The sequence below is a fragment of the Lutjanus erythropterus genome, chromosome 12 (genome assembly GCF_056507025.1).
Source record: "Lutjanus erythropterus isolate fLutEry1 chromosome 12, fLutEry1.hap2, whole genome shotgun sequence".
Classification (NCBI taxonomy): domain Eukaryota; kingdom Metazoa; phylum Chordata; class Actinopteri; order Lutjaniformes; family Lutjanidae; genus Lutjanus; species Lutjanus erythropterus.
This window is the reverse complement of record NC_139328.1, coordinates 19,173,216-19,196,565: the sequence shown is the minus strand read 5'-3', so window position 1 is coordinate 19,196,565 and position 23,350 is coordinate 19,173,216. Positions and strand designations below refer to the sequence as shown.

At 38.0% G+C, this 23,350-nt stretch overlaps 1 protein-coding gene across 3 annotated transcripts in view; it reads left to right on the top strand.

Moving 5' to 3' along the window:
- The window catches only part of LOC146317881 (guanine nucleotide exchange factor VAV3-like), a 76,093-nt gene extending 53,111 nt beyond the window's left edge, over positions 1-22,982 (top strand). For 2 of the 3 annotated variants that reach the window (XM_084732105.1, XM_084732104.1), the window contains exons 23-28: positions 90-206; positions 9,441-9,528; positions 10,010-10,139; positions 16,495-16,548; positions 21,166-21,314; positions 21,949-22,982. In XM_084732105.1, the coding sequence (XP_084588231.1) occupies positions 90-206; positions 9,441-9,528; positions 10,010-10,139; positions 16,495-16,548; positions 21,166-21,314; positions 21,949-21,990 (580 nt within the window). In that variant the 3' untranslated portion in view covers positions 21,991-22,982. The remainder of the gene's footprint in view (positions 1-89; positions 207-9,440; positions 9,529-10,009; positions 10,140-16,494; positions 16,549-21,165; positions 21,315-21,948) is intronic. The other variant, XM_084732106.1, reaches the window with a different exon arrangement.
- Positions 22,983-23,350: the final 368 nt, after the last annotated feature.

Genomic DNA, 23,350 nt, shown 5'->3' with positions numbered 1-23,350 from the left:
GTTTCATTGATTGTATTGACTGTTCTCATCCTCATGTTCAGAATGATTGATTGCAGTGTAAGTGCAGTAGTTGTTCACGGGTGGTTCAGGTTTGCAGGGCCTATGGAGAGATACCAGGCTGAGGTGGAGCTCCTGGACCGTGGAAATAGCACCTATCTGGTTCGACACAGGAGTAAAGAGTGCACTGAATATGCCATCAGTATAAAGTAAGTGACACGATTGCTTGTTTTTCATTTATTTCCATAGTACACCTCCTACTATTTTCGCTCAGAATGGTGGAATAAAGCAAACACATGCAGTCAGCAGCGGTCCTGTGGGCAAAAACACCTTATTGTGAGAGGCGAGTGGCAAGAATCATTCAAGCTCACAAAATGCCCACATGCAAATAGCAGCTCCATACAACAATGGCTGCAGTATCTGAAAACAAACAGCTCATCAAACGTTGAAGTGGATGGGCCACGGCAGAAGGAGATCATGCTGTGTTTCACTCATGTCAATGAAAAATAACAAGTTATGGTGACTATACAGTAATCAGCAGCCACAACTCAAGAATGGAAAAAGTTTGCCTGCTCTGATGAATCACAGTTGATGCTGAAATACAGATGATGGGGGTTAGAATTTAGTTTAAAGAGTAGTTTCACCCAAATTGCAAAAAGCACATTTTCTCACTTACCCACTAGTGCTGTCAAGCAAATTGTTTTGCTCAGGTAGAACACTGAAAAACCAATGTTAAGAGCATACTATGGTGGATTTTCCTAAAATACAGTGTACTGACTGATATAATAGCAATCCCTGTCAATCATCACTTATTAACTACTAGACATGTGTAGTATTGTCTGCAGAGATCCTGCACTCTGTCTGTATTTTCTTAATTTCTCATATTTTGCTGTGTTGGGGAAGTTTGTGGGCTTCTGTCTCTTTGGCACAGGAGTATAGCCCTCAGCCAACACAGTGTGCAGGGTGTGAGGCTGGGACTCTACACAAATTTTGCAACCAACAGTTTCATCGCTGTCTTTGTCTATTTCCTCTGCTCTCTGTCTGTTTGAGCTGCAGTGAGCAGACTGAGGATTTCTGTCTTCACACAAAACCGGCATTGCACAGAGGTGTGGGTTTTGTTTTGTGAACATCACTCCCTCACTTCATTCACTCTCTACTTCTCTCTGATTTGTTGCGCTGGGGAGGAGGACCAACTTTGAATGGTGTGCCTACAAACAATCCTACATTGTCTACCATTAAATCATCAAATAAACACTGTGACTTTTAAATATGTTAAACAACAGGCAGTCCGATCAGGAGACACACGTGAATGAAGTAAAGATGAAGTTTATTGAGATTATGTGTGATAATAAAGTCTTTACAAAGTCTTTGGTGTTTACACTCTATCAGAAAATTTGTAGTCAAGAGGCATCTGCCCTGAGGAGCAGCAAGATAAATCCCTCAGGGAATCCAGACACTGGTGGTGGTGGTGGTGGTTGAGGACCCTGTTGAGACTGAGAGGCTGATGAAGCTGATGAATCTGTGACTTGGCAGTGATGGGGAGGTAGAGGGCAACAGCATGAAGGAACTAAAGGCAGAGAGAAAATCATATTTATAAAGACTGCAGGAAGATGATATGCTAACAATGTAGGTGTGTCACTGTGCTACTGACCAGCTGATGACATGATTTACAACCCCAGACAATGACTGCAAAGAAATTACGCGTGAGAATCTGTGATAAAAGTGAAAAGCAGAATGAACAAGAAATAAACTATAGGCCTAAGCATGCACAAACATCTTCTACCATACTGAACTTTTGCTTTGCTTCATTTCGGTGAGTTGGTAGTCATGAGGCTATTATAGTAACTTTATCACACTTGACCTAAAAGTACAGCCGACCAATATCAGTGTACATATGGTCAAATGAAGCCTGCATCAGGATACTGTAGTTAGCACAATATTAGCTAATCACTTTAGGTAATTAAGAAAAAGATGGGATTCATTGTGTGGGATAAACCTGAACTTATATCTATGGGCATGAAATAGACTCATCTGTAGCTATTTATTACAGTTATGCTTTTGTTTTTATTTCTTTTTTGTTACTTTTGCAATGCACTGAAAGAGGAATCGTTCACCGTGTCGCCAACAGTGTACCTCAGCTGCTTAAAGTGGAAATATAGAATATTGAATAATGACACCAAAAATCCAGCTGAAAAATACTGAGTGATTTTGGTTGTCTGAAGGTGATATGTGGCGTTGGCTCTTTAATGAGGAGACTTTTATTTTAGCAAGTTAGCATGATAATTAAGACAGTGTGTGAAAAGTTCTTACTGTTCACACAAAATAAGTTCTCATGCAAAGTTACTGTCTGATTCATGACACATGCGTGCATCCATGTTTGTGAATCAGAATCATTCTAAACTGACAGGCTCACTGCCTCAATCTGCATACTGACACGCCTCCTTTTCTCTATATAAGGAAATATGTTTGCATAGAAAAGTGTCATGGAGGAAGCGTTGAAATTGTTCTAACTTCACAGTTAGGCCAAATCAGGCATTGGTGTGGTGTGTGTGTGTGTGTGCTTATTTGTGTTCAGAGCTTAACCGCTGTGAAAGAATCAGGAAATAACATTTTATTTCTCTGATTTACCTGCTCTCGACCTCCCCCGTTCAGTCTATACTGCAGACACAACACTGCACTGCCCGTATCCGAGGAGGAAGGCAGAAAAGACACTTTTGTGATTCATAATAATAAAAACTCCTTGGGCTGCGGTAACTGAAGTGGTGCATGTTGTGTTGTGTCCCTGGAGAAACGGACTGTGTCTCAGATGAAAAAGGAATGGTTTGACATTAAAGTTGAGTTTAAAAAGAAAGAAACAAACAAACAAACAAAAAAAAACAGACCAGAAGAAAACTAAGAAAACAGGTGGAGAACAAGCAGGACCTGATCTGTCGGCCCAAGATAAGAGATTCACCACAAGTATGTGAAGTGGGATAAAAAAAAAAGAGGGTGAAAGTGATGACATTCTGCAAGGACTTTCACTCAGTGATGATAATAATAATGATAATAACAATAACAATAAAAATACCAATAATATTAATAATAATAATAATAATAATAATAATGATAATAATAATAATAATAATAATAATAACAACAACAACAATAATAATAATAATAATAATCTAGCACAATACATTCATAAAATATAACAAAGGTGGTTAACTAGGAAAATATAATCAAATAAACCCTAAAAACACTTCCAAGACTTCTATTAAAGCTTTTTTTTAATGAATGCAGTTTTGATATGCTTTACATTTAGTTAAAATGTGTGTTTTAACATTTTCTAAGACAGCCAGGCTGTCATCATTTGTGCGTACACATGGTCTGAGGCACTTCTAAATTTGTTCACAGAATACGAACAAATTCAGGGGACAAATGTTGATGAATCACAGATTTCTGCCTAAAACATTTGCACACACAGTTTAAGCACAAATTTGTGCGTGCGCACTGTTTGTGATGAGGCCCATTGTATCTAACATAATAAGATGTTTCTTTTCACTTTTTTTCTTTTGAATTTGTGGAACTGTTATTGATTTGTCATGCGGCCATCCTGGCTCTTGTTTTTCCTAGTGTCTTTTGAGCCCTTACAGGCTGAAAACTATATGGTGCAGGACACAAAAATCAATCAGTCAATCAGACACCATCCCTATTTACACTGATTTCCTATAGTACGACTGCTTTCACATGCCACTGGGAAAATAATGTCTCCATTATAGACTAAATTATTAAACAAATCCACACCTTTCCCGTATTCCTCGTTACGTTACTCCACCCTGATTCCAGCTCCTGCTGTAGTTACTTGTTTGTATAAAGCAATAGGCCAACGTTACTCAAACTATGGTATCACTATGCAATACACATCATTACATTAGCTTTCAATGCACCTCTTCACTGAACACGCTACTTTCTTCTCTCTTATTTCCAAAGTGGTGTTGATCATTTTGTCACATGGCGAGGCTCTGAGGAAACCGAAATGGATCCAGTGTTGTGTACAGATGTTGTCTTTGCAACAGCAGCACAACCAATAATACAACTTGGGAAATGCTAGCAGAAGTTAGCTACTTTAGCAACAAGCAAACTAAAGCTATACCTGTCCATCGGGAACGCTGTAGTTAAATCAACAAGGGTTGAAGCTGAGCTGCAGGAGCACATCAGAGGGGAAACCAGAAAATATTTTCTCTCTGAAATATGTTATAAGTTATAAAGTAATAAAGTTGCGCTTTTTTATAGTCAGGCCCGTTTACCAAAAACATTCCAGACTGGTCCACAGCATGAACATACTCTCCTTTCCGCTGAGTCATGAGCAACAAAGCATTTAATTGAACACAAATTTAGTGCGAGGACCCAAGTGCAGGATGAGTCATCAGCAATTTTTAATGGTTTTCCAGGGAAAAACACAGTCTGAAATACCATTAAAATACCTGACAATACCTGCAAGACAACAGATCGACACAGGTCTATGGGTAATATATAGATTAATACGTATATGATAAAAACATTTGAAAAATTATTTTGAATTCATGGGAAGTTTACTAACTGATTTAGGAGAAAACAGTGGATCAACCACTGTTGTTTATGGAGGCATATTGTTTCCACCCTTCAATACGGCCCCTGAAAAATGATTTCCTTGCTGTTTTAATTGGAACTATTTTATATGAAAACTGTTGACAGTGAGGTCTGTTTCTGTTTCTGAAAAGAATTGTTGCTGTTGATGTTGTGATTCTCAATGCTCTGGCCATCAAACATGAAGTACTGATGAAGAAATAGTCATCAACTAATAATTACCCAATGATTCATTAATAGAGGGTCATCTTTTCTCTTCTTTAGTAACTCATTGTTATCTATTATAGTCTTCCATTAGGAATTATTAGAGAATCATATTTTACTAGGACTTAGTCATTAACTGATGGTTCACTGGCATGCCGTTCCTTATTTATTCCTCATTTGTTCTCTGGAGACTACTTTACTTTTTGCACAGTTGCTTTATTCCTGAAATATACTGATGTACAGGTAGAAAAAGATAAATATTCCTTAACCAGGTCAAAGACAACCCAAACTTTCTGCGTCTAGACACTAGAGGTAGGTGAGAAAATGTGTTTCTTATTTGAGTATCCGTCCTTCCAGGCTTTATTTGAACCTTACATCATACCTTAACATTGTTGCCATTAATTTTAGTTTACTCTGATGGTCGGAGCCCATACATCTCAGAGTGAAAGCAGCAAGAGGACGAGGTGGAATTGGATGATCTATTTTACCATCAATCTATTGTCTGTCTCCTCTGAGCAGACATATGTTCAAGGAGAGCCTGATAGCTTTGCATCATACTATTTGCTGCTCTTTGGCTATCAGTCTTAGAAATGCATTTCAAAAGAGAGCGAACAACGCATTTGAATTGTAGATAAAATATCCATTCCTTTAGGCCTTAATAAATGGCTGCTTTATCTGCAAGTTGAGTGCCTCGGTATCCCTCTTTTGAAATCCAACACTGTCCATTTCACTAGCGAATATCTTTCAGGCTACATCAAAGCTTGTTCAGTCTTTTTTTTTTTTAAAAAAGAAAGGGCTATCGAGTCCTCCTGACCTGGCATGACGGCTCCGAGAGATTATAACGATCGAGGGTGAACTCTGAAATGGTGTTTGGATGTTAAGACTATTTAGCCAGTGACACACCATTCCAGCCCATTTGGTTTGGTGGACTCATACCGTCGCTCATTCAAAGCTTTGATGTAGAGGGCTAGTTTCTGAACACTCCAATCCTAATTGCCTGTCTCACTGCTTAAGATCATTATCAGGATGGCCGTTTGAGATAATGGAGCTTTATACAGAGAGCCGCTTCTAATCAAGTGGAACTGTCTAATGTCAAACACTATGAGTCGTCACTGTGTGTGTCGGTGTGTTGAAGGATGTTTATGAGTGTGTATGCAGCCGTGGGAGCCTATGCACTCTCAGAAATGAAGATGCTAACTAGAACCATAAGGGGTTCTCCAGCTGGTCCCTATGGGAGAACCCTTTTTGGCTCCTGATAAAACCTTTTATACAGGTTCCACTTGGAACCTTGTCTACCTAGAACCCAACATAAACGTTTATACTTAGAACCATCTGTGACAGGTTACACCTAAAACCACCTGTGAAAAGTTCTACAGAGAACCCATCTATGGTGTAATGGTTCTATCCAGAGCCATCTCTGTGGGTTCTATCCAGAAACCTTTCCACATTCTAAGGGTGATAACAAGATTTTTGGATTTCAAGGGCTTTATCTAGAACTCACTCAAGCAGTTCTGGAGAGAACTTTTTTATATTCCTTTTTTTTTTTTTTTTATCCAGAACACACTCAGGGGGCTCTACAGTGAACTTCTTTATATTCCAAGGGTTTTATCCAGAACCTACCCAGGTAGATCTACCAAGAACCTTTTTATATTTCAAGCCTTCTATCCAGAACCCACTCAGGCAGTTCTACCAAGAACCTTTTTATGACCATTTTTATATTATGGTACAAAGAACCCTTGACTTTCTTCCAAAAATGACTTTCTTCAGATCCAAAACAGTTCTGGGTAGAACCTCAGCCCTTCAGGAAGAACCTTTTAGAAACCATTATTTCTAAGAGTGCAGGAGGAAAGAAAGAGCCAGCTTTCACCAAACAGGGCTCATCTGTCTCCGTGTGTTCTGCACCATATAACTCAACACACTATCAATAATGTATGTCTCACCATATATTCATAATGTACCAGTGAATTTTGCAACATGCCCATATTCTTCTCATCAGTTATACACTGTAGTGGGGTATTTACAGTGCGGATCTGTCTCCAGCGTAGCTTGCACATCAACATGTGGGAGACATGCAATATACAGTACTGTGCTTGAAATTGTCTTGACAGGACATTCCCACATGTGCCTGCAGTATATATATATATATATGTATTTTCAAGGTTGGCCTCCATTACTTTTCAACAAAGTACTCAGTCTGAGATATGCTTCTCACGTGACATGATTATTTAATGACTTAATTATTTAATCAGGCCTGTATCACATGCTTTTGAATTAAAGGTACACTCTGCATGATTTTCCTAATAAACAATGGGTCTCATGCAAGAACCACTCATATGAACAGATGTGTTCTAAAGTGGTTTGTGCAAGTGAATTTGTCACAGTCATTAATCTTATTGTATTTTGAATTTCCTTGCTGGTATGAACAAAATTTACGAGTGGTTCAGACCTGTCAGAGGAGTCGCACAATTAGTCTGCTTCATAATTATGTTGACACTATTCTGTTTGACTCTACATTTTGAATTTGAATTATAATTTATCTTTATAGCCTAACAATATCATCATTAATTTATAACAGGTGATTATCCACTGTCAGGTTGTGGCTTCACAGGCAGGTTTATGTATGTCACTGTCCAGGCAAAGATCATCTGTTGCAACCTCATCTGTAACTATTGTAGCATTATTTTTGTCCATCTCAGTGAATGAGACTTTGCCTTGATCCCATCCTCTCATTGCAGTCATTGATCAGCTTACTGTGCGGAGGCGTTTTTTGTCGTTTGAAGCCAGGAGCCTCAGCTAACACGGTTTTTCTCATTTCTTAGCTTCAGCAGGTCCCTTAATTCCACTGTTGACACTGCTAAAATTATAAACTTTGCTTAAAGGATCTCTGATAGCGGGACTTCAGCTGCAAAACTGTGTGTATTTATATGGCATCTTCCAGGATAGGGGTATTTGGTCAATAATTGTAACCTAAGGAATTAACACAAATACTGTCAATGTCAATGACAATAATTATGCAAAAACTGTTCCAAAATATATATTTATTCTTTAAAAAAAAACTAATTTAATGTGTTACATCACAGTGTCTTTGTCAAAGGCTTGAGTAATATAAACACTATTTATTTTACCCATTGGTACAACTTACTGAACAAAAAAGAGCTTTGTATATAATGAATTATATTAATGAGGATCAGGTTTCTGTTTTTGTTTATGCCTATGTGTCCCAGTTAGCCATTCTAACATGCTTTTCAATATACAGTGTACACACACACTGAGAAACAGAAATTAAGCACTACAACAAGTTGTGTGTGTGCATACAAAATGTGTTTGGGTGATGACAGTCATCCCACAATACTTTGCACAAAGGCACTGAGGAGCTCCTCACAGCTGGAATTACCTTTTTCACAGCAGACATTTTTACAAGTCATTGTAGGAAAACCACAGGTTTAATTAACAATATTAATAAGGGATTGCACTCTATTTGATTTTACTCGTTTCAGAGCCCTACCACTGTGGATGCTGGCTCACTGACACGGCTCACTGATACATGATACATTTTAATAGACAAGGCTGTTGAATTACACCTGTGCCCTTCCTGCTATTAGACACACTGGTTGCTCAGAAACAGGCCCACGGTGGTGACAGCTCAAAAAAACATCACAAAAAACAAACAGTAGACCTTTTTTCACAGCAGCCATATTGACTTAAAATTGTAGAGCAAGCGCAGATGTTACCAGTCGTGCTAATTACGGTTCCATTCCATTCAGGCCAAACAGAGTCATGCTGCTGCTATTGTGCATGCTGGCTCACTGGAATGGCTCTTCACTACACTAAATGGAACAGGGCCTTAACTGACTATTCAATAGTAAATAATAATGTAATAATACTTTAGTCGATTAGTAGAAAGAATGTAGTACAACACACAATAGATTGACTACATAGTACAGTGGGACTGTTTTGCAGAGGTATATTTTCCACACCTGATGCTAATAAGTCAGTCAGTTCTTTGTAGAATAAAAACCACACTACTCAGATGTTTGCCAAATAAACCATAAAACCTGGATTTAAATGATTGATTAGTTATTTTATATTTAAAAAGTTAATTCTGGGACTCCTTGGAGGGATTTTCAAAAATGAAATACTTTTTGTTTTAAACACATTGGTTTAAAAGTGAAATGAGTTGTTACCATGACAACACTATATACTTTGCAAACAGAGTTCATAAAGGTTTTATTGGTTGAGACAGTCAAAGTCAGTTTAGCATGCATTTTTTTTTTAGCCACAAGCAGTCTGGCAGTTGTGCTTGAGAGAAATCTCAAGATCATCAAAAGGTAAAAAAAAAGGAAGAAATAATTTTCCATTACACATGATTCTATTTTTTTATGACTTTTCTCAAATGTTTTGCTTTTTTAGATAATACCTTTACTTATTTAAGATAATACTACACTGGCATGAAGTATTTTTTTTTTACCCAAATTCAGTAATCCCTTGATGCTTATATTCTTATCTGATTTGACTGAATTGGGTCTGATTTCCTCAGCATAGTAACCGTCAGTCAGCTCAGACCGGTGATGGAGACTCTACTGATGTGGAAGCATGTATAGTTGATTAGCAGCCTGTGTCTCCTTCCTCCACAGGTTCAACGATAAAGTCAAGCACATTAAGATTCTGACCAAGGATGCCTGCTTTTACATCGCAGAGAGCCGACTCTTCAAGACTGTGCTGGTAAAGGTTTTAACTTTTTATGGATTTTTGTGCCCTGTGAACTACTGTAGCATAAATGAGTATAATAATTTTGACATTACACATCTTTTGCAGCACTCTCTTGAGATAAACCTCTGCATGCAAGTGGAAATTGAACTTTTGTTTTGAAATAAATCTCCCAGTGGTTTATTTCCATATTTGTGTACACACTCACAAAGCCACAAGGGCATGTTGCAAGCTACTGCCTGTTGTAGTATATGGCAGTAGCTAATATTAGCTTGTTTCCAGTACTTACACTTGAAACAGGCAGATAGAAAAATATATTGTGGTTAGTTCCCCTGCTCAGGAACACCTCCCCAGCACTGTTTTCTCTTGTCTTGTTGAGATCAAACAAGCAGCTCCTTCTTAACCAACCACACATCTTTGCTAAGATTTCTATACGTTTGTACACAATACCATCTATATTCACAGTGTTTTGGTCTTTTGTGCTCGTTTCACACAGGACTTGGTGGAATACTACAAGCAGTACTCTCTGAAGGAGGGTTTCAGCAGTCTTGACACCACTTTGCAGATCCCCTATAGGGAACTTTCCAATGGAAACATGCCCAGGGCCATTACCAAGGCTGGCAGTGGTGAGTCTGCTTCACAAACATCCAGATCCCCTGACTGAGACTACCTGCCTGACAGGTGGAAATACAACCGTTTCAGATCAGATCTTGAAAGTAAAAGTTGAAAGTAATTCTGAGCATTTGTTTTTGAGCTTTTTGGAGAACTTGAGGGGTGGATTTTTTGCCACTGCAGTCCAGTTTAGATAAAGTAAGGGTTGTAAGGCCTCTCTATATGTCCAAAACAGCTAGTTGAAACATATATTTCCCAGTTCATAAAATAACAACAAAAGATAAGGGCAGAAATACTCTGCTGAAACCAGTATCTCATTGGCTATATTTTGTTATAACAGGCCAGCTAATGTACTGTTGTATGCCCTCACCTCGAAGACATGGAGAAAAATGTCCCAGCTCACATTACAAAATCATGCTGACAGAGCATTTGCTTGGTTATTAGACACTCAAGTCAAAACTGTGTCTTGATACCCGAGGCAGTCCTCTCTTTGACGTGTGAAACATGCTAGAAATATTTAGTACAGCATAATGAGCTAACACGATTCCCTGCGGAACAGTGCGGGGTGGAAGACAGCAGCAGCTTTCCTTGCGAGACAGACCTCTTCAGATTTGCTGGTTCATCGTCTTGTCATTATCATCAAGTGAAATAGAGCATTTTAGCGCATGTTTAATGCCATTTAGATTTGACCACGTGCACAAAACCCTCTTTATGACACTGGATTTAGATGTTGGTCACACTGAGTGTTGAAACAAAGTCAAGCCAAGTAAAGTGAGTTTTTATCTATGCAGCCCAATATCACAAATCACGATTTGTTTCAGCTTGTACAGAGTTTAGACCCTTGAAAGAGTAGGGAAAAAACCCCAAAACCCCTTTGACAGGGAAAAAAATTAAAGAAACCATGAGGATAGCCATGACATGTTTGTTCTTGTTTTCATTAAACAGCCAATAGTAATTAATGCAGTTTAGTTCAATAATGTAAGATGGCCAACATTAAAAAACTATAATGAATATGAATGAATGGACTCTATTTTGAACAACTTTTAAAAATAAATCATTAACCATTTTGAGTCCTATGTTCCAGTTTTTGTCACTGATTGTTATGCATCATATTTTCTATTTATTCACCTTTTAAATCAAAAGGTGTTGAAATTCACCGCCTCTAATGATGCATTACTGTCAATCTACACTCAACCTCAATTAAACCTAAGCTGTGGTATTTTTTCTGGAGCTGTTTTGGAGCTTTTGATCAAATCACTCGATCTTAAATAATAAATAAATAATAATATAATAAAAAATAAAATGAAATTAATCAGTGAAAATAATTCATTAAACACTAAGAGATAAATTATTTAACCAGTTCTGACCCCTCTGTGTGGGTATCTAATAGATGTTATGCATTTTATGTGACATTAGATTTTATATAGAAATATTTCTCAGTGTCAGAATGAAACATGCACTCAGTATTGTTCCATGGGAACAGTTACAGTGATTAATCCTTTGAATGCGTTTTACATAACACTCTTGACAAGATTGCATGACATACATAACAACATATGGAAAACAATTTTAAACTATGGTAACTATTTCTTTTACTTTACTCCCATGATGTTTTGCCTTGCAGAAACCCATCTGTTTCCAGCTGGCTGAGGCTGCTGCTGTGTGCACATTGAAATCATAATGGAAAAAAAAAAAAAATCTCCTAACGAAATAAGTGGTCTCTCATGATTATAGTGTATTTGAATTATGAACAGTGAAGTTATTTAATTTGTACAGTAATTTGAAAAGTGTATTTTGACTGTATGTTGAAACAGTCAAGAAAATTCAGTAAATAATAGTGAAGCAGTCTACTTTATATTCATGTAGAGGTATACAAATGTCACTTAGATGGAAAACTGCATGAGAAGTGAAGAAAAACAAAGAGACATCAGTTATATAGTAAATATCTACTTAAAGTGATTAATTTGACCTGGACAGATGTGGTAACTGTAAGAATGATTCCACCGTATTTCTAAAGTAGCATCGCTGTAAGAGGTTAAGTAGCATCTTTGATCCCAACCTGTCGACATTTACAGGCATATTTAAATGCATTGTTGTGGTTACAGTCAACATTTCAGTCACTGTGTCGTAACTGGCCCTCTGAGACAGAAGCAGATGCTCGCTCCCTCTGAGGAACCACGTGAAGAAGAAAGATGTCTTGAGAAAGAAGACCCCACTGCAGAAAGACTGAAAACAGAGAGCGCAGTAAGAGGAGGAAATGGCTAAAAAGGTGTAGGAAGAGGAGAGAGGAGAGAAGGAAAGGGACTAAAATGGGACACAGTGAGACAGACATTGATATAAGAGAGAAAAAGAGTGTGAGAGATGTTAAGTAATCTTTCCACTAACTAACTAAGACTAACTACACAGATATACTGTAGCTGCCTAAGTGTAGCATAAAGACTGGAAAGAGGGGAAAACAGATAGTCTGGTCCTGCATCTCTGAAGCTCACTAATTACATTTGTTTAATCTGCACAAAAAACAGTGTAAAACCACAATTTAGGGTTGTTATGTTCTGAACCATTTCTTGGCAAGGTCTGGAGATCTCAGTGCTTACCGATCGTCTGGGGATTGTTAAATGCAAAATAGTTGCTTGAAAGGCAGCGGGAATGGCACTAACAAATCTACACCACTTTTCAAGTGAAGTAGTATTATAAATATATTCTTCAAGCATACAGGCTGTCAAAGAGGCAAGGGTTTTCAGAGCAACTCTAAAAACAACGTCATTGTCCACTGGCGATGTTTCGCTGTGGGCATCATCATATGCCAATTTAGTGGACATCCCCCAACCCTAAAACACTCTCGATCTTAATCAAGAGGCTTATTGATCAGTCTTGGCAAGAAAGTAAATAAATGTATTTTCAAAAATGTTGAACTGTTCCTTTAAAAATGCGGCATTTACATCCCGCTGAGATCCAATACAAGCCAGACCACCTGAAGATGTGTTCTAGCTGATGCAATCACTCTGTATTTGCACCTTGAATTAATGTGTTTTTCCTTACCCAGATAAGATATCCAAACACAGATGGCACGTTAATACCAGGTGTAAATGCGGTAAACGAGAGACACAAGGTACAAAGGGATGATATGGAGTACGAGAGGTAGAGAGAAAGCAAAAGACAAAAGAGGGAGTGAGAGCGACAGTGAGTGAAGGAAATAGAAAGGAGCCTCGGCAGCTCACCAGGCTTGGCAGAGAGGTCCCAGTTAGGGCCCAATGCCCCAGGCAAGCACCAGGAGCCTGCTACTCCAAACGTCACACTCCGCACGCTGCTCAGCTCTGAGATGGTTTCACAATTTTCCTGACAGGACATGACATTTCACTTGGGCTGGCAGCGGAGAAAACTGTGTGACAGCCGCCTGCTGACACACTCCTGGGGGATACCCCTGGTCCAACTGAGGGACCGTGCCTGTTTCCACAAAAAACTGGGAAAAGTTTGCAAATATGATCTGATGTAAAAGAGCAGGAAGCAGCTGGAGGTAAACTGTCGTAACTTAAAGAGAGGTGTACGTGTAAACAACCACAGCCGCTGCAGAAGCAGCCGAGGCAAGCCGACGAGCGCTGGAACAAAGTCAAAGTTAGCCCTTTGTGTCTGTTCGGATGTAAAATTCTGCTACATCCTTGTCCCTCTGCCTCCTTTGGCAGTGTCGGTCTCCCAGCGCATCAGGCTTCAAAGCAGCTCTGCGAGAGGTGTGTTTGTGCATTGCTGCCATTCACCACGCTTCCTTCTGTGAGAAAGCCTTGACAGACCCGCCGTTGCCTCAGTGCATTCTGGGATAGATTATTATTGCCTTAAGTCGTCCACCCCCATAGACAGACTTAGTGTGGGCACCGCGTTCTCTGTCTGGTAAACAGCCTCCGTGGAAAGACAGATGTCATGCCAGAACAAAAAAAAAAAACACACGCACACACTCACACAAAATGGTTTGAATCTCAAAACAGACACCTCATAGCAAAGAAAACAGAATGCAAGTCTGAGTAAACAATCACAAGATGCAGAACTGCTGAAAAACCATCAAAACTCTGGAGTAATTTGTTTGGAAAAACCCCAGCCAGCATCTTTAATTAAGTCTGACTGAGTGCTGCTCATCTGTGAATGTTAGGTTTGGGAAATAATTAAAAGTATGTTTTATTGTCTGTCAGGCAGATCATTTTGTAGTATCAGTGTTATCAGGATACACAGTTGTGCAGTCTTAAATGAATAATTGTTACAAAAAAAGTGCCCTTTGGGTGTTGCCAGCTTTTTCCTTAAGTCTCCCCGACCCCTGACACTTTTGCCTCTGTACCCCAGCCCTCTCATTGCTTTCACCCCAGCTTCTCCTGATCCCCCATGATGCTCTGTCCCCACCCCTTCAAAATATCCTGTGCAATTTCTGAGAAATATTTACAAGTAAGACCATCTGCTAACATTAGCTACACAGACCAAATGCTAATGTCAGCTACACAGACCCACGACCAACTTTAGCTACACAGCGGAAGCAAAGTGTAGCTATTTTTCTCTTCTTCTTTTGTTATATTACCAGTAGATTAGATGGTAGTTCTATGGAAATCATAGTTCCAAGCGCCAAAAGTTCTGGATACTGGTACTTTAACAATAAAATTAAATTAAATGATAAAAATCACAGAGAACAAACATGCAAAGGATCTCCTGAACATTTTTGGGGCCATGTTTGGAGGGGATTGGAGGACTGGTGGGACACACAAACACACAAACCACTGTCCAATTATATTAGTAGGAAATTATAAGTGTAATTATAATTTTAAGGATAAGTGACTACTATTCAAAATATCTGTCAAAATAAGAATAAATCAGAGAAATATTGAAAATATTGCAAAATGTTTAGGTTGATCATACTAAATTGTATCACCTTCTAGTGTTAGTTTATGTTTATATGTACAGCACATACAGTATGTGCCTGTTTATGGTGTAGATACTTCCTGCAGGGATGTGTATAGTTGTTTGTGTGCACTCTGGCCAGACAAACAGTTGACACATATTGGCCTGCATTTACTTATCTCTGTGGGGGAGAGGAGGAAGGCACAGAACCATATTGTTGTGGTGACAGGTGGTGCTTTTCACAGTGTGAGGGTCTGCTGGCTCAGATGGGATTTCATATGGGAGCAGAAGTCGTCAGCTCTGCGGAGTGGATCCCCAGACGTTGCCCTGTCAGGGCGCCGTGCTGTGCCCAGACGTATACTTATACTCCCATGCTGCTGCTTTGGCTCACCTGGTCTGAAGCTCAAAAGGTTGTTATTGCTGATTATTATGCAGTATGACCGGGGGAACATTGCAGAAGCTACAGTACATGGCAAATGTATGTAGACAGTTGAACACCTGATCTTTACACCCATATGCAACACGGGCAACAATGTTGCTATGACAGCTTCAAGATTTTGAAAGCTGGCTGTGGGGATTTGATCCCATTCAGTCACAAGAGCATCAGTGAGGTTGACTACTGCTGTTTGGCTACAAGCAGGTTGAAACTGAAAACAGTATGAGTTGATAGAACATAAAGGGGTTGCGCTGGTCAAGGCATGTTGTTTCAGTTCCCGTTGGCATGACTGAAAGGAGTGTGTAGTGTAGTATGTAGGAATTAGTGGCATCAAGCTGTCAGTTTGCCTCACCCTCCCGTTCCAAGCGTGTTGGAGTACTGAACCTATGGTGGCTGCAAAACTCTTATTACTTATTCTAAGGTAACAAAAACATACTGTTGTTATTTTCATATATATTAATTTTATACGTTTTGAAGATGGTTAAAGCAATAATATGTAAGATTTCCCCATTAAAATGCCCCAAAATGCTAGATATGTTTTATATTTTGTTGAGTTTTTTGCTTACATTTGTTTCCAACAATGTTCAAGTGCTGAGAAACTGTAATTTATTCGAGGCAATGGTTCATTTCCTGCTAGCTATTCCTAGCTAGCTGCTAGTTGCCAGAAACATATAGGAACCTGAACAGAGGTCTGAACAACCAGAATGACTGAAAACACCTGTGAGGATTTGAGATTTACCTCAATCAAAAATAAGGTTTGTTAATTACCCAGTACCCCCCCCCCCCCCCTTCTATTGCTCAGTATCAGCAAAAAATCTTGCACCAGGTGAAGTTACAAATTGTCTGTTTTGCCCTCCACTCTGACTCGTATCTCCAACCTATCCTTGCTCTTTGCTTCTTCTTTGACTTTGCCAACTTTTCCTCTTTCCCTCTGTCTCTCTGTCTCTCCTTTACCACCTCTCTTCGTCTCTTTCTGTCAAACTTGTGTTTACTTTGCTTATGTTCTCTCTTTGCTCCCACTACGGCCCGAACCCCCCATCACTCGCCCCGTTTCTCTGTAGTTCCTCCTGGCGGCTGCAGCTTTGTTCCTCCCTCCTCCTCGCCTTTCTGGTCAGGTACAGGTACAGCTTTTCTACTCTCTTTGTCTCTCCCTTGCTGTGTGCCCACATTTTCAGGTTTCCAAAGATGAACTGTCTTGTTTTTCCTGTCTCTGATAAATAATGTAGTCTAATGATGCCACTTTTTACGTCATATTGCAGGGACCATACGAGTTGCCAGCAGGGAAAAAACATTCACTTCAGCCTTTTGAAATTCTAAATCGGAAATATTGTGAATTTTTGACAGCTGTGATGTCTCCCACATGGCAAAAATAACTGCAGAATTGTAACAAACAAGTGAAAAAAAGAGCTGCAAAGCCATCATAGATGGCATTTACATTTTACCAAAATACAATAATATTATGAATTTCGCTCATTTAAAAGGAAAGCACACCTTTGTTTGTATAATTTTACTTGAAGCCCAACTGATACTGAATTTTTAGGATTGATGCCAATAACAATATTAAGGAGTAGTGTTTTTGGTATGTGGTTTGAATTCTTTTGGCATCGTCTGCATCCAAAGCAAAAGTATTACCAAGTATTAAGTACAATTCAGAGTATTATTTGAATTAAGTTGAAAGTAATTTTACATTCACAGATAAAACAAATACAAAATCTAATTAGACAGGTTAATCAAAAGCCTGTTTGAATAAAAATGTTTTCAGCTGCCTCATAAAAACATTGCAGGCGTCTCAGGATCATTGTGGACATGGTCACCTCTAGTTTTATAGCCGGTTCGAGGGACAGTCAGTAATTTTTGGTCACAAGACCCAAGAGCCCGACTTGTTGTTTAAGGAGGGAGGAGGTCAGCAATATACTGGGGTGTTTGACCAGGCAAGGCTCTGAAGTTTAGCACTAGTATTTTAAAATGGATTCAGAAGTTAATTGGGAGCCAGTAAAGAGAGGATAAAAACGGTGAGATATGTGATCTCTTGTCATTTCTAGTTAAAAGCAGAGCAGCTGCATTTCATTCAGTTTACACGGGTTTGATTATAACAGATGTAAGAGCGTTACAATAATTTAAACGAGAAGAAATAAAAGCTTGAATAATCTTCTCCATCCTGCTTGGTCACCAAAGATTTTAATTTAACAATGTTCCCCAGTGGAACAAAAAAACAGAAATGTATAAGCTGGCTGACATGAAATAATTAATTAATAATTGATTAAAAATCAATTAAATGATTACTTGTTGCAGTTCTAAAAATATGTAAACAACAGAAAATGTTAATTTAGATTCAATGCATTTTTTTTTTTTTACTGTTTTTACAGTAATGAGTACATGCTTCCAAGATGGAATAGCAGGAGGTTTTCCCATTTTTCTCATTCTGCCGACATGGCATAAATACATCATAATAGTCTGTATCTGTCTTTGCGTGCATTTATGTGCATGAGCATACATATGCATGCATGTATGTGTAGGCTTGAGCTCGTGTGTTGGCATGATGTGCCTGAATGTACATGCATGAGGGAGTAGATGTATTCCTTTCATTCTGCGTATCTTCCCAGTCATGTCACCTGAATTTCCACAGATAAGGTAAACAAATGAATGTACACCTGCGTTCCCATGTGATATGAGCTCTGACCTACATGTGTATGAATAACCTTGTATAACCTGTAGTGCCAGTGCAATATATCAGCTGTGTTGTACATTAACTTTTAATAAGATCAACACATGACCATGATAAGCCATGACCTGCCATATCTGCTGGCCAGCTGTGCGTATTTCTACTCTTTCACTAGCAGTGGTGGAAGAATTCACATCCTTTACTTAAAAAAAAGTACTAATGCCACTCTGTGGAAATACGTCATTAAAAGTAAAAGTCCTACAATCATAGTTTTACTCATCTAAAATTATATAAGTATTATCAGCAACAAAAAAAAACAGTGTCATTGGATTCATGTCACTGCTGCGTTAATGTGTATGTTAGATTTTTCATCAGTTAAATGTTTAATCATGAGTTCATTTAACTCCTTTACTGTTTGTACCTGACACTGTCCTGTGACAACCACATATATTTATGTCAAAAAAATAAAAAAAATAAATAACAATAAAAGCTTTCAGTTTTCCGCTCAGCTCTGTGACAAATATTTTCCCACAAATCTAAGGTTTTCAACCCTGTAAAGCCTGACATATCAAATAATATATTTTTTATTTAAGTGTTTAATGAACCTTTTAGATAAAATACAAAAATATAGTTATATATCATTTTCATGTATCATATATTGATTAACATAATTGATACATCTAGCATTTATGAAAATTCATTGATCACAAGCATTTTTATTTTAGTACCAAAACAAATATCCTTCATTGCTTTTGGAAAATGTGACACATTTCAGTGGTTTGGTTCTATTTTTTTGAAACAAGAACCTTCTTATTTCACCTTTTTGTTGGCAAAAACAACTTGGTGAATAAAATCTGAGTTGGTAAATTTAACATGAGGATCATGATAGCCGTGGGACTCAATTAAAAATACAATTATTAACAAATAATTGTTTGCAACATCCAAGTGATGAGAACAATGAGAACAGGTTTCATACTGTATATAAAAATGCGTATAAATATCTGAATTTACACTCTAAATGTAACTGATGACATTTTAATCTTTAAATAGTTTATTTAACAATGCATTTATGATTTTTTGAATCGTTTTCACTGGACAGGAAGGCTATAAAAAATCTGTAATCTTACAAGTGAGAAGTAGTTAAAGCTGTCAGACAAATGTAGTGCAGTAAAAAGTACAATATTTGCCTCTGAAATGTAATTGAGTATAGTTTGGCTATAAAGTCATATAAAGTGGAAATACTCAAGTTGAGTGCAACACACAAGCACCTTGTTGCATTTGTACTTTAGCAAAATAACTGAGTAAATGTACTGAACTTATAGTGAACATTATTCCTTCATGTGTGTTTGTTGGTTTTTTTTTTTACACTTAGTATGACTCAGACCCAGGAGAATAGGTTGTTATTGTTATTGTTATTCTTACGTATACAGTCATTTTAATGTGGATAATGTAACTTCATACTATTTCAAATCTTCTACAAAATGCAAAATCCCAAAGAAATATAATAATAATGTACCATTGTAAATCAAAAGTAGATAAACTGAGTGGAGTTGAATTGAGTTTGTTCTCATTGTCCTTGTAGTTTTAAAAACCTTGTTAGTACTTAGAGTTGGAGCTCTAGTCTGACAATATTAACTGAAGGTCCTGCATTGATTGCAGAGAACCTTGAGTAACCATTTTTCTTGTCAAAGTTATATTAATATTTAAAAATAAAGTCAGTTTGGGATAGAGCTATTAGACACCCAGCAACCTTGCCCTTACAAGGTCTCCCAAAGTGACAAACCTAAGACTTTAGAGGAAAGCCCAGGATTATTGAATGTGGGGAAAAATGTTGCTCCAAGAGTTTGACACTGGTGAGAAATTCCCCAAACGTTTAATGACAGGGTGCCACAGATTGGACTGTGAAGAATGAGGATGTTTTTTTTTTTCACTTGAAAGTTACAGTGTTGCACTAGACTAATTTAATCTAAGATTTTCTCATCAGAGTTTAGCAAATCCTCACTTGTGCGACCTTTTTAAAAGCTATTTATTAAAGCCAAGGTTAGTGTAGACCAAAATTAAATAGTTTGAATTAAATTCAAGTAAACCAATAAATAAAAATACATTTTAGCAATGTTGGGACCTAGTAAGTATAAAACAGGGGGAGAATCAGTAACTTTCCCCTGCTCTGCATTTCTCAACAAAATGTTGCATTGTTAAAAAATTGTTATATTGTTTGCCAGCTAGGAAAAAGGTTTTTTTTTTTTTTTAAATTACATTGTTTGCTAACCAGCCAAAATGTAGGTAAAACAGGTATATTGTTGCTAGCTAGCTAAAAGAGAAAAAAACATTGTTTGTTTGCTAGCTAGCTAAACAAATTAACAAAACATTACATTGTTTGCTAGCTAGCTAAAAAGTAAAAAACATACTTAAACTGTGTCCTAGGTAGTTTTTTAAAAAGTTAGATTGTTTGCTAGCTTGCTAGCTAAAAAACTTGGTTGGCCTAGTTAGCCTACTCATAATGGCTCAACAGAGAATCATTTTTTTCAATCCATCTCAAAATGGCCGCCATTTTAAAGGTTAAACTTCGTTTAAGTTTAAAGTTGATATTGGATCACAGCTTAATTTGTTTAAATTAATAAGTTTAAAGTTTTTTGCGCAACAGAAATAACCCTCATTTAGATTAAAAACTAAACTGATGTTTAAAGAGAGTTTTAAATGTAGTCTTTTAATTTTAAGCTAGTTTAAAAAAAAGTTAAATGCATCATTAATTAAAATTAAATCATGACTTAATTGGGGATAAAAGTCAATCCTTGCTGGTGTAACTGAAGTATTAACATTTTAAAAATAGGCTGCGCTACCCAGTGGGAACATCTGTGAGCCACCTTTAGGATAAGATTCCTAAGATTGTAATTTTTGTGACTTTGCAGAGAGCCTTATGACCACAATGCCCGTGATAATAGTTGTTGTTAATTTGTAGTCCTCTAAGAACTTTACTAAATCACTCTGAATGTCTGAGACTATTCTCTGAATGTTTGTGAAAATTAGTGGATGTCGCCCTCAGTCATAAAATAAGATCTCTTTGTCTCAGTGTTTTCTCCCAGGGTGGTGGGTATCGCAGTGGCACGCTATGACTTCTGCTCCAGAGACACACGAGAGCTCTCCCTGCTGCAGGGAGATATTATCAAGATCTACACCAAGATGTCCAACGGGTGGTGGAAAGGAGAGGTCGATGGCAGGGTAGGTGTGCAGTAGGATCCTGTCATCATGACAGATGTCTGTGCACATTTTCTCTCGTCTTTACCTTGGCATTTTCGTGTCATCTGTGCTCTCATCATATACAGTGGTAGCGTTTCTGCACACATCTACCTCACATCTATCATATTATTGCACGTCCAGTACACTGGCATTTCCCTCTATTGAATTGTGGAGTAATATTCTCCTGCCAATTACTATAATTACAATAATTAATCAAGTTCTACCCTTTGAGTTTTCTTGGGGGTTTAATTCTTCTGAGCAGTAGAGTTTCAGTGTATGTATTGACCTAAATACTCTAATTAAATTAAAGTCATTAAAGGTCAGTCAGTGATGTTGGTTCCTGGGTGGTGCAGGGGTAAATGAATTGTTTGATATAATTAAAACTGATAAGATAAGATATCTTCTTCTCAGATATGACTTGATGTAACTAAAACTGAAAAGAATTTAAATAATTAAATTTAATCTAGGTTTAGGGTGAAAAATAATCCAAAGTTTAAAGAGGGGTCTAAATTGAATCTTTCTTAATTTTAACAGCTCCTAAAAAATATGTATCCTGTCTTATATTTGTGTAGTTGAGAGCTGTTGCCTGAATTCTGTCCTGTTTTGCTGTTCTCAGGTGGGCTGGTTTCCCTCTACCTATGTGGAAGAGGAGGACTGACTTTGCCGGATGAATGGCGTCTATTCAGCGTCCATTCAAGGCTGACCACCTCCAGTGAGCGCCATGCTGCTCAGCCACACTCTGTGCCCTGCAAGTCAGATCTCTTTGATAAAACCCAAAGACTCAGACTTAAGAGGAAGCGGCAGTGCCCTCGAAAACCTTCTCCTGCCCTCTGACAGACTCACACACAGAGCAGATGTCAAATCACAGATTCCAGGAGCGTCACGCCATATCTTGCCTCTCTGCGGCCCTGTCTACCCCCGCGGCCCACTGGGAAGTGCATGTGCTGTGCCCAGATAACCCCCCCACCACACCCCCCCACCCCGCTCACCTTGTCTTATTATTGATGACTCCATTGGCTGGTGTGAGACTCGCCTTCACTGTCATCATGTTTCAATACCAGGAAGGCTCAGTCACCCAACTGGAACACAGATCCTGCTGACAGCGCACCGCCCAGGTACTTCACCAAATTGAAATGCAGGAGCTGAAGAGCGTCGATTGTTGTTGGAGCACTTTTGCCCTCTTGGCTGTTTGAACTTTAGTGTTCAACTTTATGTCTGAGACCATTTTTATTTTTCTAGTTTTTAAATTACTGGACTGATATATAAAATATGTGATATTTAAATGCAATCATTGAAATGTAGTTTAATGCCAAAAAAGGATGGAAAGATTTCAACACCGCAGCGAGAAGGACTGATGTGTTTCCTGTCTATAATGACTATTTGTCTTGCGAAGGGAGAAGTAGGAGCAGGAAACCATCAGGAGACAAAGAAGCTGATAATGTGGTTGTTGAAGGTGTTGAAACCCACCACTGATAAAGCTACGTCTTTAAGCTTTGATTTATTTTCTATTATCATTTCTTTTAAATCACTGTTTATTTGAATCACCACCTCAGCGCTAAACACCATCACCATGAGGCATTGGACTGGACCATTTCATCGATTCCACCAAATATAAAATGATAATTCAACATTTTGTGAAATACACTCACTCACTCTGACAAGATCGATAGGCCTCTCATTTCTGTCTGTTTAGTATGAATCAGCCAGCACCTCCCAAGCTTATAAATTAATATATTACAGCTTGTTACATAAATACACATAAATACATAATACATAAATAAAACAAATTCTTTAAATGGTCCCCCATTATTATTTTTTTTATTTAAAAGCTTTTATTATGAGGCAGCAAAATCAGGAAATGTTGGGTTTTCATCAGCAGTAACTTAACAGGACTCCTACAACTGAAAATAAACATGAAACAGTAAAATAAAACAGATCCCTAAAAGTACAAACCACACAGATTCAGTTATAAGCTGCAAAAGTACTGAGAGGGGCACATACAAAGACTTTTCAAAATG